The sequence below is a fragment of the Oreochromis aureus genome, linkage group 13 (genome assembly GCF_013358895.1).
Source record: "Oreochromis aureus strain Israel breed Guangdong linkage group 13, ZZ_aureus, whole genome shotgun sequence".
Lineage (NCBI taxonomy): Eukaryota > Metazoa > Chordata > Actinopteri > Cichliformes > Cichlidae > Oreochromis > Oreochromis aureus.
The window spans coordinates 23,812,318-23,828,764 of NC_052954.1; the positions used below are offsets into that span (position 1 = coordinate 23,812,318).

Sequence of the window (16,447 nt, forward strand, 5' to 3'; positions counted from 1 at the left end):
TTTAGGACACCCTTGACATTATGTTGAGATATGCCAAGTTTTCAGCAAATAGCTCTTTGAAAATGAACGTTTTGGTTCAAAAATACTGTTTTATGTCTGTCAAACTGTGTTATCTTTCACATTTTTTAAAAGTTCTATAAAAAGAAATTGTGAACAAAAGATGTTTTTGTGACCTGTTGCTCATAACAAAATGCCTAAAGTTACAGTTTAAAATTATGTCTTGGCAAAATTGTCTAATATATAAAGAGAAACACTGGCTGATCCCTCCCCTTTTTATGTTTGAAAGACCTTCAAATAGCCTGAAGAACTCATAAAGAAATGAGTAGTAGCTCAAGACTTTTTGCACAGTACTGCTGAGCCTTTTTAAGTTTTTTTAAGTGTGTTGAGGATGTGTTTTAATGGGGCCACTTGCAATTATGTCTCAAACAAAAAGGCACATGATGGCTACACACACTAAGACTTAATTGAGACCGTTTTAAAAATATATTTGAATGAGCCAATGCTTTAATCCAGGAAAAACAATCTTGTGTAATTGCTTCAAATTAGGATACTTAAGGTAATACATGCAAACAAGCAGAATTCTGATTTGCACAGTATTTCTATCTTGATTTCCATATGAGACACATGGTAGATTGTAAAGTTATGTTACTTAAACTCTTCTGGTTGTTTTCTTAGCATAACATAAGATCTTACACGATCAATATAAATGTTGTTGTATGCTGCCAAATGTGATTGTTCTATACTCAGTGGACTGAATTTTTAAACACATCCAACATACTGTAAACAAAAATCATGTATAGATCACCCACGCTGGCACTAGCCTGGGGCACAGATGGTGTCAAATGAATACATAGTTCGTTCCAAACAGCCTGGGTCTTCAGGGCCAAGTGGTCCCAACTGTATCAACACTGGAATGAGCATTACTCATCCAGAACAAACCTCACAATATCTCCTTAAAAGCATGAAAATCTTTTGTGGAAATGACTGGCCTCAGTTCAGAAACAGCAAGACACTAATTTCCCACAGGATCCGCCCGAAATGTTTAAATTTCAGATGGATCCCATCCATTTCACCTAATGAAAAAAGTAAATAACACAAATAGTGTTAATATAATATTGTGATTGGGAAACAGCTGTCACACTAGTTAATCTCCTGAAATAAACAGTAAAGTGTCAACATAATACACTGACATATTTTTTTAGTTTATGAGAGGAGTCATAGACCACAATTAGCCAAATGTTTAGTCACTTTGTTTCTGTGATTATTTTTGCAACATTTGGACAAACATAACATGGTTGATCATTAAGAGGCTGATAAATGAAACTTAATCACAGTTAAGCATACAAACATTTGTATGTATTTGGGCCAGAAAAGAGACAGTCAGTCCACATCAAAAGCCCAGAGGTGGTGAGGTAATACAACCATGCCCTGTTTGACTGATAGTTCTGAGCTCAGGTCTTGGCACTCTGGCAGTCATGACTTCATTAACGAGCAAACTTTACAGCTCAGTCAAATGCACCGTATGTATTCTGTAACCTCTGGATGTTTTGCAGTCTTGGAGCAAGTGAGTCACAAACCTGTGGCATCGCCAAGTGAAATGCAGACATTGAATTTCAATGCTGAGTGTAATATCTGTCCAAAATGTTCACAGCAAAGCTGGATTTTTAAACTAGAACGACAAACTGCAACACTTAGACGAATCCATGAGATGGCAGCAACACTGCTTAGTGCTTATATATGTAGTATATGTCATTATCAAATTTATTAAAATGTCCATTATGTCATTTAAATAATGTTTAATTGCGTTATACACCTTTGGGCTCCTTGACATTATAGGGAAAGGATGACTTTGTAATATAGCTTCCATGTGCTTTGTGTAAATGGAAAATTGGGCAATTGAAGAGATAAAGCTCCACTAGCTATTGGACACATGGTCTGCAATTTAAAAGTAAAAACTAGGAAGCCGACCACTGAATGACAAAATATGTTCCACTGTCATTTAGACTTACTTGTAAAGCTGTTGAAGTGCAATTTTATCTTCTAATACATACAGCATAATAGACGGTGCGTTTGACTTTTTGGTCAAAGACTTTGTTTTGTATAGCTTGAAGCTGCAGTTGTAGGTCTCATGAGGTTTACTTCATTATCTTCCTCCAACATTTATGTGGTAAACAAAAATCTCTACCAAAACATTAAATGTATTTATGCGAGCCCCACATCTGTGACCACTGCATCATGGGTCGGATCTCAGTTTGGCTCGCACTCCTGTCTCTGAGGTCAGCCTGTGGAGACCCTGGCCCAACAATCACACCAGACCACTATCAAGCCCATATGAAGGCAATAAAAGCAAATTTAAACCAGATCTCAACAGGCTCTATGTCCCTCTTTCTGTGTGCATATGCATGAGAGAAGGTTAAATCATCTCTGCACACACACACACACACACACAGAGACAAAGAAAATACTGTAGTATCATCCTGGGTGCAGCTCTTCTCCAAATGTGTGTGTTTATTTACGTATGTATTAAACTGAATGAAAGAGAGCTGGAAAGAGCATTTTTTAAAAGGCAGTATGCACAGTGCCAAAACAAATGGAGGTAAAAAAACCCTTTATTTTCTTCTCCAGTATACATCACATAAACAACAAAGTATTTCTACAGTACTTTAAAAAAGGGAGTTTAGAAAACAACAATTTTACAAATATGATTTGCTCAGCAAGTCGATTAAAATTGCTTAAAATTGCAGTTGGCCTGACTGAGCAACAGTCCATTAAAAAAAAAAACAACAACAACAACAAAACAAGGAAGCAGGTAAAAACACTATGCCAATGACTATTTTTTAATGTTTGAGGACACACAGTAGTAGCTTTGATCAAAGCATTAAAGACTAAACATGAGAACACACAGGGAAAACAAAGTACAGCGCTGCTTTTAGAGCATCCGTACAGTCATTCCTTTCAAGGCAATGCCAGAATTTTCCTGGATGTGAGGCACCACCGGCCTTCGGCCACGGGGAGAGGGCGTGTCAGTAAAAACCCCCTCTGATATAAGGTCCACTGGTGATAAGTAAAAGCTAGCTCCAGCAACTGTGGTGTGATTTCTGGAGGGTCAAGGGTCAATTTCAATGGGAACAACAGTGAGGATGGCATCTTCATTGCCACGGCGCACAACCACTTTTAAGGTGTCATCTCTCTTGATGGCGGCGCTGACATCGGTTGCTGTTGAAATCCTGTCGCCGTTGATCGAGATGATGACATCATGCTCTTTGAGTCCAGCGCTGGAGGACAGAAGAAGAAAGGATGATTGAGGAGTTCATAAATGGAAAAACATGTGCGAATAGGATGAAAAGTAATCTTTGTTTTCTGAGCCTGGCTATTCTAGTTGAGTTTTATGACATCAAGGCACAGTTTTAGCCTCTGAGGAGGTGTACAGATGTTTATCAAGTCCAGCTGTTCCATGTCACCTTCTATCACTGTATACACTATTTTTTTATATGTTGACTAACAGAGCACAAAATACTGCAAAATCATAGGAACGTAGGAAATAAATGTCAGTCCACTGGTTTTATCCTATTGTTAATTAAACCCGTACCAATCACTGAACTGATTGTTATTCTTTATTTCCATGAATATGAACCGAAGTTTATATTTGGTCATCCTCCATTGTGTTACATTTTAAGAAAATCTGTGATGTTTTTAAATGAATTAAGTTATTAAAGTAATCTGTATGTTCAAATGAAATAAATGTTCATGGGTGTAGATGCCTTAACAGATTAGTGGCTTAGTTTTATGACAATTTATACATGTTCTTACATAATTTAACTGTAATTCCCTCTTTAGATTTCAGTGGAAAGAAAATATAGAGGTGTAATACTCTTCATTTTATATAGCCATAATCAACTATTGGTAGGGTTGTTTACAGGTCTGTGAGCCTCTAAATCAACATCTGTTTAAGAATTTTAATGACAGAGCAATAGTGATCGACTGACAGCACAGCCAGGTTTGAGAATAACAAAAATAAAAACACGATGACTAACAGCACACTTCCAATGTAAAAAACAAACTAGTAAAACGGGGATCACGCACAGACTAAGGCAGTAACCAGTAGTGATATCAAAAGCAGACTCTTAAAACAACCACTTAATCATAGCCACATGTAAACACAGACCACCACACCTTCACTTGCAACAGCATCAATTAACGCAGCTGAAACTGGGATTTCAGTGCACTTGGTCGCCACAGAAACAATCCCTTCCCTACAGAAGGATCAAGATTTCCAAAGTCCATAAACCAATATAACACAGAGTGAGATCAAAAGTAAAAAAAAGCAGAGCCTAGAAAAAACAAAACAGAGAATATAAAAGGAACCACAGAAATGTTATAATGCAAAAGGGTGGGTTATTTAAGCAATGAGTAAACACTGATGAAACCTTGTAGGACAGACCACTATATAGTGGGATGGGTGAGCAGGCGCAGGAAAACCACAGTTCAGCTACTAACCTCCCTGCATGAGGTTTGAAGGAAATAGCTGACCTCAGCGTCTCCCGCGCCCTACTCTGCTGGAGTTGTGGTGGTGGCTGATTGGAGTGGGCCGCGATTGTGGGAGGAGGGGGATATTTTAGAGGGCCAGGCACTCTAGGCATGCTAGAGTGAGCCATGAATTCACATCCTAGTAGGACAGCTATGTAGGAAGCTCTGGGCATGTGTGCACACTCTTGATGGTTAAACTAGGAAAAGAAAATTAAGAAAGGAAATGAAATATACTATCTATTTGCATTTCGAGAGGCGAGCAGGGGCTGTGTGGAGAGTGATGAGAGTCTTGTGTGAATTTAGTGCAGATGTATTGTACTACGAGCCAAAGACAATATCCCATAGCTAGAGTCAGAGAGAACCTCCATTTGCACTTCACTGAGATGCATAAAGTTAAAATCAAGTTAGCTTCTACAGAGCCAGTGTCTTTGGAACCTTATAATATATTGCTTACATTGCAGCTGGTGTCTTTGCAATGACCTCCATAACATAAGCTCCTGAGGTGATGTCAGGGAAGTCGCGGAGTCGAGTCTTCAGCTCTTTGGCTAGCCTAATGGTAGGAAAAGAAGGAGAGAGAGTTATACACAAAATTCTGCAATTCCCTGTGACCTGAGTATATTGCATTCTGGGGATTGAACACAATGACTATGTACATAAAAGTGTACAACTTACCCTGGAGTGAGAGTCATCATCCTCACTCCAATATACTTCTTCTTTGCTTCTGTTCTCCCTAAGGCTGGACATAGAATATTCAGTTATCTTCTAACCTCATATTGAGGAACCATATTGGAACACCCTCCCTCCCCAACGCACACACACACACACACACACACACACACACACACACACACACACACACACACACACACACACACACACACACACACACACACAGCTTTTCTGAATGCTTCTAAAAGTTCCGTTATAACCATTTGTACGTGCACACCTGTGATTTCACCATGGTGATCAAACATGTCGAGGATCATCACTGGTGATGGGAGCTGGGTCTCTAGCTACAAACCAGAGACCAAACAGCACTTTTCTGTGTTGGAGTCTGCAGTTTCATTGCCCAAAGGCAGTGCTTTAGGGTAAGGAATGTGACCAGGGGAATCCTCATCATTTTTTCAAGCATTCAATGGGATGTGCACTGTGAATTCAGCTCGACCTCGAGGCTAAGACTGTCAAGTTGGAGTTATACTGCAACATCCTGGGGCCTCAGAGGGGAAACAAAGTGGCAGGGACTTTCCCAAAACTGTAGCATATGCACTTTATTGAAAAGACAGCAGGTTTTGAGAAGGACTGAGACCATCTTCACCTTTCACCAGCCCTACTTGAGCCATATTTGGCTCCCAGTGTCTTTGTCCCTTTCAACTAGAAGGTTCACTGTTTTGACAAAGTGAGGGACAGCCAGCATACATTACAAGAGTCAGAACAGGATTCCTAAAGAGTGATCCAAACAGAGTCGAATCTGTGAACAATCTCAAAGGGTATAAAGAAAAAAACGAAATGCAGGTTTTATGCTCTGAAATATGTTTTGAATCTTTGTTTGAGATCCATTTCTCAGTACATCATTTAGAAAACCCAAAGATCATCTGTGAGTAGCTTTCTGTTCTGGTTCACTGGTTTTACTTAGGGGAGGGATTAGTAATTTGTTTATTAAACAATTACATGAACTCACATGTCCACCTCAGAATTGGTTCAGTGTATTGCATTCTCAAGCCAGTGGCCTCAGAACAGCATATGCTCAATATTGTCACCAGTGGCACCATGCTGCACCTGTGACCAAGGCTGGGATGCTGGCATGGTGGATGCTGGCATGCATGTCTGAGTTATTGCTGCAGCCTTGCATCTCCATAAGAGCATCAACTGTGATCTGATTGGTCTTTCTGGAAATCTGGATGGAGATGCTGAGATGAGCTGTCCACCCTGCTAGTAGAACAATAGTAGAACAATGTCTCACACTGACAGAGTAGTGCAGGACTTTCTGGATCAGGAGTATATTCATGCACTTTATTGGCAAGCATTTAGTCCTGATATGTCTCCTACTAAACATGTCTGAGACAGGCTGGGTCTTCATGTCCACTGCACAGCTGCAGGCTGCACACATCCGGGAAAGGAGAACAATTTCTCAACAGCATATCAGGACACTTGTGCAGACAGGCAACTGCTGTCAGAGGAATAGCTGTATTATCAAATATACTTACTATATATGAATTATAGTGCTGGTCTATAAAAGCTTTTGAAAACACCAACTTGCATTTTCCTTTTTGATTTGCATGGATCAGGTGAAGTCTGCTTTATATAGGTAAATTTCTGAATTTCATTTCTTATGAAACACTACACAATGTAAAGGGTAAAAAGCAGAAAATAAAAACAAACAAACCTATATGCACTGGCACAGATTTTTCTTTTTAGTTTATTGCAATGTCAAAATTCTATTAGGTAATGCTGGGCATGGATTCACAAAGCTCTAAATATAGTGAACATATCGCAAGAGATCACACAAAGATGAAAACATAAAACCTGCTGAACTAGTGAGCTGAATTATAGCTCATTTAACTGAGATCTCGGTCCAACTCTCTTGGCTTCTATACTAAGAGTGATTGAAGAGAGCCAGTAAAATGAAAACAGTAATAACGTGTCAGTGAGAGCTCATACCTCTGGACTGCCTGTCGTATGACTCGGCCAGGAACTGTCGAATCTTGTCCGAGGGTATGGCGAAGGAGATGCCCGCTGTCACCTTCAGCGTGTTGATCCCAATCACTTCACCATCCTATGCCAGTAAACCTCAACTCAGTGACTGTAAATGGTGACTTATATTATTTAAACATTGTAGAAGCATAAAAACAAATATATAATTCTGGCTTACCAGATTGACCAGAGGCCCTCCAGAGTTGCCATACTGTGAACCAAAAAAGTAAATAACTTACATGTAGTAATCAGAGAAAAGAAATTCAGTGAGAAATGATAATTCAGCTTTATTTATTTACGTTGATGATGGCATCAGTTTGAATGTAGTCCATGTCAGAGTTGCGAAGGCCCAGCTCTCTGCCCCCTCGCTGAGTAGTGCTGACAATTCCTGTAGTAACAGTATTCTGGAGGGAAAATGGGCTGCCAATAGCAACCACAAACTCTCCTGGTCTCAAATCTGATGAACGGCCCAGCAGAAGTACAGGAAGCTTGGTCTGCAAGTGGGACACGGAGGGTCAGTATGTTTATATTTGGAATCCAAGGCTTGCAGGTAAAGAAAGCATATTTTTTTTTAGCATTGATAGGATAGGGTTTAGAGGAGCAATGTCAGCTCAACACTATGGTCTGCAAACTAGTCCACTCATATCTCAGAATAATTTGCATTCCTTTTAGTGATTACCTGACTTCATGACCAAATATGCTGCAAAAACTAATAACACTTCCATCACCTTTTGTGTTTTGTGCTAATATGCTTATTAGCATTTTAGCATTTTCGCAGCAAATATAAACATGCCAGTCTCTCAGCGCAATAAGCTTACTGTAGAGTTGTAGTCTTGAACGCCCCCCCCCAACACACACACACACACACACACACAGATATTTTTCTAGCCATTTGAAAGACTCCATAAAAGGAATAGGGAATCATTTGTGAAACTAGCATCTACATTTAGCCTAAGCTGCTCTGTCATCTGCTATTTTTATCTTTGCATCTTTTCAGTTACAAGTTATGCACAGAATAACAGAAAACAAATCAAGTGATGCAGTTAAACTTCTTCAGCTATTCTTATATTAACTTAATGCATTCACTTTAAACCAAAACTATATTTTCTTTGCTCCCTCGACATCCTCCAAGTAAAGTTGAGTAATATGGAAATAAGTGACTCTGAAAGAAAATCACGAGTTCAGTGTTGCTTCATTTGCGGTCGCTCTGCTGAGCATTTCTCGTGATCATGTGTTTTATGAGTGGACAGCAGAAAAAGATTTACAGCTAAACTGCAAGTCTTCTAAACATAACCCACTCAATGCAGCATGGTCCTGCTCCCACACAAAAACAATTACCCCTTTAAAACCACAGGGGGAAGGGAAATTTATGCCAAACAACCTAAAATACTAATAATCACGATGAAAGGCTTATTTGAAAGTGCAGCTCGGCTGAGAAATGATTCCTAATGGCAAATGTGTGCCAACAGACCACAGATGCTGGAAAATGGAGAGATATACAGTCAATAATGAGTACCTTAAGGTATGGTTGGGCCTGTTGCACTGGGTGGTAGAAACCAGGCTACTGAGTGCTTGCCTCAGACACCAAAAGAATATATTTATCCATCCACAGTGACAATTTCCTTCTTTATATGAAATCATCTCTGCTGGGTAGTCCACAGTCAAAGCATATGTAATGCCACATCCACATGGGTCTGTATACAGTTGTACCCAATAACCTGCAGGCAGGCAACTTTCTTAGAGGGGAAATGAGTACCTATCCCAAGAGTTCCTCTTGTGTATCCATTTTGTTTACTCAGGGGTATAAATAGGTGGCGTAGGAGGGTGAATGTTCACAGGGACAGTAGCACATGTTAGTGTACACAGACAAAGGGATCATGTAGGAAGCAATCTGCAAAATTATATTATTCCTAGCACTATATCGGGGATACCTAACTGCCAATGCATGCAAACACTTTCTCTGCATCTATGCGTGTCTGCAAATGTAGATTAAATAAAGACATGTGACTCATAAGCAAACTGAAATGTATTTAGAAAACTGAGCTGCGGGGAAAATGTCAGAGACAAATCTTTTCAGAGATACCATGTTAAAGCTTTCTGTAAATGATCTCAGTGCTCATGGTGAAGTTATTATTAGAACATGACAAAGATAGTGAGGATGAGAACCTTTCAATCTTACCTCATATGCTGACAGAGACACAGATACAGAAATGCTAACACAACTACTACAAATGTCGCAGGATTAGTTCCCAATTAGTGTGGGTTTGTTTCAACATTGTAGGGTTTGTTACAAAAAAAATGGCACATACACACAAGCTACATAAGTGTACGCACAATCCAGCAAACAAGCATTTGGCATGCACAGGCACATACAGAAAGACACCTGACACAGGAGTAGCAGTCTGTTTAACCACTCCAGCTCCCCCCTCCCGTCACACTCCATGTGAGATAAGAGTATAACCAGATGGAGACAGGAAGAAAAAGAAACACACACGCTGCTGAGAGAGAGAGGACATCAGGTGGATTCAAGTCCCTGCCAAGGCATTTACCCACTGCCTGTCACCATGATTATGATAACAGTTAGTGATACTGGTTGTGTCATGGTGACTGTTGCTACCTTACCACCTGATCTGACTTTATTAAATGCAAGCAGTTTGCTGCTTAAAAGTTTCTACCTAACCCTGGGTCCCACACACACTCATGCAAAAATCACACTGCATTCACAAAAAACATGCACATGCAGGGCAAAATGCAGAAGTTGGCTGACATGCAAACAGCACCTAGGTGAGAAGGCAGAGCAAACACAGAGCGAGTGGACTCCCCAAAGTTTCAAGAGACCCCTAGCTTACATATCACTTACTAATTGTTACTAGTCAGCAATCTGGAATCACTTGTGGAAAATCATCTCGCCATGTGAGTCCGCCTCGTCTGACCACCCAAGTGACTCACCGTGCTATTTCAGATGCACTGGTACTTTACCCAAAGACACTATAGCCGCACTTAAAGGAAAGAGGCAAGGTGAAAGAAGGGAACAACAAACACCACAAACCACAGGAAGAGAGTCTGAGAATGTGAGACGAACGAGTGAATCAAAGTTACGTCAGCTTATTACCCCCAAAATATTTTTGGCCTAAAATGTAAAAAAAGCATCAGTTTGAAAAAACAACGACAGCCACGGAAACATTTATAGAACAAAAAGAAAAAACTCTGATCTGATGAGGTCTATGAGGATAGATTTTTTTTCTTCTTAAATACAAGGCTCTTGTTTTGTTAGGCTTGAGACCATTTCATTACCTCATATGATGGCAATGATGCCATAGATTATCCTCTCTTTTCTTGCCCAAAAGAATCTGTGTTTTCCACATTCTTGAGTGTTTAGATAATAGAGAGAAGTGGGCCATCAGACTGAGGAAAGGAGATTTAAACAGCTTTGTTTATGTTAACCAAAGAGGCGACACATTACTGAGAAAAATTCAAAGCTTTCGTAAAATCTGTTGTCGCCTAGCAGAGTATTTGTTCAACCACCTGCACACAGAGAAGTTTGGCAAAAGGACAGTGAGAAGAATATGCTGGTTGACAACCCCACAGAAAGACTTGAAAATAGCTGTAGAGTTGCTATAAAGGGATTTATCAATGTTTGATGTTAAAGCTTGGGTCGTTTGGAGCCTCATTTAAAAGCCATTACACTAACTACCGTTTTATGACTAAACCAGGTGCAAACTTTAACTCCAGGCAAACTAAGATGGACTGAGGCTTAATAGTGTCTAAGGCACATGTGGACACACATATAATCACTCAGAGAAAGGGAGGAGGTCGCCTAAGCATGAACCCTCACAAGCTGAAGTCTGTAAATTAAATCCCACACACCTGGCACTGCTTAGATATACAGCTAGACCACGTCAAAATACACATATTCAGAAACAGAAGCTTGGGTTGGGTCAGTGCACGACCTGAACTGTATTAAAGCTCATATGAAGTCACATGGCCTCTAATGTTTCCTTCATGCAGGTGTCTTCAAAGCAAGGGGGGCATATTTTACAAAAGCTCTACTTTACAAAATTCATAAGTACACTAAGGTATAGGGTTTTACTGCTGAACTTGCCCTCGAGGTTGTGCTGATGCAGTTAAAAATGTGGCAGGATTCAGCATGCTCATGCAGTACACAACATCAAATAAGGGAATCAGAAGATCAGGCTCAGGAGTCTGAAAGAGGCTATGCTGACTGTGTGTGTGTGTGTGCTTGTGAGTGGTTGCATGGCACACAATGGACTCATTTACATGAATGATAGCACAAGTACAAAATAAGTAAGTAGGTAATTACCTCACTGTTTATAATTTGAGAAAATTTTGTAGAAGTATGTAAAGTCACAATCAGCATATAAAATAGGCATTTCCCACTTTGTAGGTGTCCACGTCACACTGGGTGAAACCATATCCTTGCTGACACCAGTACGGAAACCACTCCACTATAGGTTCCATATGTTCTTGAGAATAAGAGCAAACATATGTCTGCGAGATTTGGACATGTTTCACTCTGTAACTTTGCATGAATGCTTACGAGCACTAAAGGAAATCTCAGTTCTGGCTAGACACCACAACACTTTGAACTGTGCAAATCACAGTGATGAGAGCAGAGGAGGTCTAGTGGGTTCATTTGCTCCAGGGGAGAGATCTGACAGCATAATATGGTTTATTTCGCTTTTACTTGAAGTATTTACATGGTGCTCAAGATGTTTCTGTTCTTTTAAGGCTGGTAGCTACTTTGGGGTTGAGCCAACCTCTTGGCCAATATGTGCTGGAATATGCCATACTTGTGCTATCTGACCCTGAGTATAACAGGAGATATAAAAAATGGATCAAGTCCTCAAGCTTCATTTTTTTATAACCATCTATCTGCCCCTAACATTGTCCCTGACCCTTTCCACATTTCCCCCAACACCGTGCCTGTGTTGTTACTGTTACGGCTCTCGTGCCAGTTTTGCCTTTGGAGAAGCAATCTACATTTTGATTAGATCAACAAGCAACATTATGTAGCATTATGTATCAAAAGCTGGGGTAAAAAAGACAGGAAAAAAAATCATGGCAAAAAGAATCTGCAGGTCATTGGCGAATTAACCATGGTGGCCCCTCCCAGAGCCACTGACATCAGTGTTTCCAACTTTGGGCTCACCCGTTTGATGATAACGTGCAGGTGCTAGCAGTGCATGGAAATGGTTTCACTGAAAAAGAGGTCACTTTACTTCCTGTTTGCCTTTCATGCCAATTATTAGACCTATTAAAAGAACTACTTCACTAGAACATAAATGTGTCATTTAGGGGCATTTGCTAAAACTACTCATTCTCCTAGTCTCAATCTAATTTCAGATGAATAGCTTCTTTGCCATTGTAGAGGTCATTTTGACAAAAAGCGATAACACTAATACGCCTATAGGAATTATGCTGTATATCTCAGGAGGTTATTATCGTTTACCCTTCTTTATATGGTGGAGTAGCACAATTCTCCCTGTTCAGGAACCAGATGCTTCTGGTGTGTTATACTTTCTTTAAGCACGCACCCAAATTGTTGAGTATGACAGCTGCAATAAGTGAGTTAACAGATAATAAAAGCCAGGAAAAACTGGCTAAAGGTAATGTGTCATCTATCCAGATTAAGAACCAACCAGTTATACCTAGATATACGATGCCTTAGCCTAATTTTGTACTGGATTTGAGATATCTGTCCCCCCATAATGGAATAAATATGAGTGGTGTTTCAATTTTGTAGCCTATAGCATTAACAGTGCACATTTAAAACGTTTTTTTCTGGTTCAGAGAGGGCCTTTGTCAGGTGACAACACAAATCAGCACAATCAGTCTGACATTACATGTAACATCTCTGTGTTAGTGGAGAGAACAGACATTTATGCATTTTCCTACAATTTCTGGCTTCTTAGTAAATGCCTGATATATCTGAGGAAATGAAACTAACAAAACTTGTAAAAAAGATTCAAAATGCAATCTGTAAATTCATTGTTTCCTGGAAGATGTGTCACTGCTGATTTATGAATGTAAAAACTCTAATTACACTTAAACATAAGTAGTGAGTGTGCTTGGTTTCAGAGCAGGGTTTTAAACAGGGCCAAAAGCCTGTGTCCTTGTTTATATGCCACTGGAGCAAATGTGACTTTTTTAAACAAATCTGAGTGGACTAACCTTAAAACACGGGTTCACTCAGCTGCCTTTAAAATAGCTTGCAGTTGTCTCATACTTACATAGCTGAAGATGCATCATACCTTGTGTCATTAGGGAAACAATAAAGGTTATTGATGATCAGCACTGACTCAAATATGCTGGTTATCCCGTGGGCAAGGCTGTTGCCGAGAAAACAATTACACATCAAAAAAGTAGGCCAAGACAATGTGTATCAACACCCAGCCTGGTAAAACTGTGTGTCTATGTGTCCATTTTCCTTGGCTCTTTTCCCATACTACTGCATCTTTAAGCCTGGGAACCCTTTTGGTTACAGGGGAGAGAGATGAAGGAGAATAGATGGCTCAGGAAGGGAGGAGGAAGTGATTCATTTCCTTTTTGCCTGTCTCCAAAGGGCGACACACAGTGTCTTTCCACTGGCAGAGGAGCATGACCTCCACGTCCCCGCAGTGAGCTGTCTTACACCCACGTGGACAAATGCGGACACATACACTTTCATAATGGTTTGAATAACTGCTTTTGTCTATCACCTCTGTTAATTGAGGGATTTTAAATGAAATGTGGGCATCTTCTGCAGAAATATTTACCCAGTGTTACTAATATAAACAGACAAAATAAACAGATCAGTGCAGGCTGCTTTACGGACATTCACAAAATCCAGCATTAGCCCTGTCCAAACCAACACCAGGCAAATTTCCCAGAGAGACTGGTTAAAAATGTTGATCGCCAGTAAAAACAGTTCTATTGTTGCAGGAGAACACATGGAGAATAAAAGACCTGTTTTACCACAATACAGCACTTGTAAAGCTGAGAAAAAGTTAATGATTCATTAACTTTGAGTCTTTTTGAGTCACCTTATCTTCACACAGTGTTTTTTCACCTATTCTAGGATATACACTTACAGTGATATTGATGGCACATTTATAGCTCTACATTTAGCCTCTCAGTAATTTCAGATGTAAGTGGGCAAAAGCAGATTTTAATTTAGTATGCAGGGGTCAGTTTGCAATATCTAAAATGATGGCTGCTTGCTCTGTTGCCTACAAATAATACACAATGTCATGACCAGATTCAGCTACTTTGTTCACTTCTCTGGAGGCAGTGGCCTGTTTTTCAAGGCCTAGGATATCCAGATAGGGGGTAATGAATATCCCGCCAAGACTTTCTATTTCATGCCCTGGCCATTGTTAACAATTGCAGTTTAAATTTTAATATACCTGAATAAAAAGCTCAATCACTTTCACAATATCTTTAGAAGATGACTATCATTGAAAGTAAGGTAGAGTTTGGTAATTTTAACATTTTGTCCTCACTATTCCACCCTTCTGCAAATCACTACCTTATCGTGGTGGAGGGGTTTGTGTGCCCCAGGGATCGCAGGGGCTATGGTGTCCAGGGGCTTCTGCCCCCTGGTTGGGTCTCCCATGGCAAATTGGTCCTGGGTGAGGGACCAGACAAAGACCAATTCAGAAGACCCCTATGAGTAGAACACCAAGGGAACAGTTCACCCTGCCCAGGATAGGGTTACCAGGGCCCTGGGCCTGGCTCCAGGCCCAGGGAGCGTCTGTTGGCCAGGCCTTAGTCTGGAGGAGGTGGCTGGGGAGAGGGAGGTCTGGGCTTCTCTGCTTAGGCTGCTGCCCCTGCAACCCGGCCCTGAATAAGCGGAAGAAGATGGATGGATGGATGGATGGATGGATGGATGGATGGATGGATGGATGGATGGATGGATGGATGGATGGATGGATGGATGGATGGATGGATGGATGGATGGATGGATGGATGGATGGATGGATGGATGGATATTCCTAACACAGACATCACACACCACAACCTTCCTGTGGCCAAGTAGAATTCTCGCACTGGATTACTATACAGAGCTGCAGTGTTAAGGGACTATAGACTGAAGATAAACTGGTAAGAGGCACCTTTAAGCTGCAGAGTCAAAGATAATGCATGGCACTGCATTTGCATTTTATTAAAGCAACCAAATCATTTTTTAATAACTGCTCAGATTAAGCCATAAACTGAAATGTTAAAAAATATGACATACTGCACAGGACATTTGGAACTTTGAAGTTCTTCTGAGGCAGTCTGTGGGGCTCTCTATCAGCCTAAGTAAAGAAATGTCCAACGGGCTTTGGAATCACTTACAGGTATAAGTGAACAAGGGTATGAGAGACTTTTAAAAACCTAAAACTCAATGGGCTTCATCACGCGACATCACGCAGTGCAATCATTAACCTATTAGCTCACAAAGTCCTTCAGACATGTGGATCCATTTTCCAGGCCTTGACCACATCACCCTCTCATTCTCTGTCCCTCTTGCTTTCTCTTTCCCCCCATACTCTCTACACAGGAACAAGTGAGCACAGCACTTTTTCCCCCTCTTTCCGTCCCCCTCTGAAGTTCCAGCTGCTGTAGACAGACTAATGTGTTCCCCAGAGCTGAGGGGCAGACCACAGCCCCAGGAACAGACTGGGCCCTGCTACCAATAAACTCTAGTTTCACATAGAAAAAGAGAGAGAAAGAAAAGAGAAGAGATTCATTATACAGTCAGGGAAAACTTAACTTCAAACTTTCTCACTCATAAACAATTGTACCATTGTGGAGTTTTATTGATTATTTTTGGCTGCTTCTATACTGCTGACATTGTAAACAATTAGCTTTTATTTAACTGGAAGAACACTATTGGGACTGGTAAGCAAAGGCAAATGATGACTGATGGAGGGGACGATGGAAGACTTTCAGCAACAAAATAGCTGAAAATTGACTTCTGTAACTTTAAAAAATTAAAATCCCTCAAATCTTTCTGAACACAAAAAATAGAAAGCTTAAACAAGAGAATATTAGCTTTTTCTTACTTACTTACTCTGAAAATTAAAATGATATAGAAATAGCCAACATCACTTTTTTCTTGATTTATTCATAGACAGTGAATAGGCATTGAATTAATCATTCTCTGCCAAATTCAGCTATTATCATCTTCAAAACTAAAAGATTGTGTCATTTTAACAATATGGATTACAGACTGTATCTGAAA

The 16,447-nt window shown here is 40.2% G+C and overlaps 1 protein-coding gene across 1 annotated transcript in view; it reads right to left on the reverse strand.

The window, feature by feature from the left end:
- Positions 1-2,591: 2,591 nt before the first annotated feature.
- LOC116325745 (serine protease HTRA1A-like) overlaps positions 2,592-16,447 on the reverse strand; it is a 28,047-nt gene continuing 14,191 nt past the window's right edge. Inside the window, exons 4-9 of the mRNA XM_031746742.2 lie at positions 7,518-7,712; positions 7,397-7,429; positions 7,186-7,300; positions 5,200-5,263; positions 4,982-5,077; positions 2,592-3,275 (exon numbers count right to left, since the gene is read on the reverse strand). Of these exons, the coding sequence (XP_031602602.1) occupies positions 3,107-3,275; positions 4,982-5,077; positions 5,200-5,263; positions 7,186-7,300; positions 7,397-7,429; positions 7,518-7,712 (672 nt within the window). The 3' untranslated portion in view covers positions 2,592-3,106. The remainder of the gene's footprint in view (positions 3,276-4,981; positions 5,078-5,199; positions 5,264-7,185; positions 7,301-7,396; positions 7,430-7,517; positions 7,713-16,447) is intronic.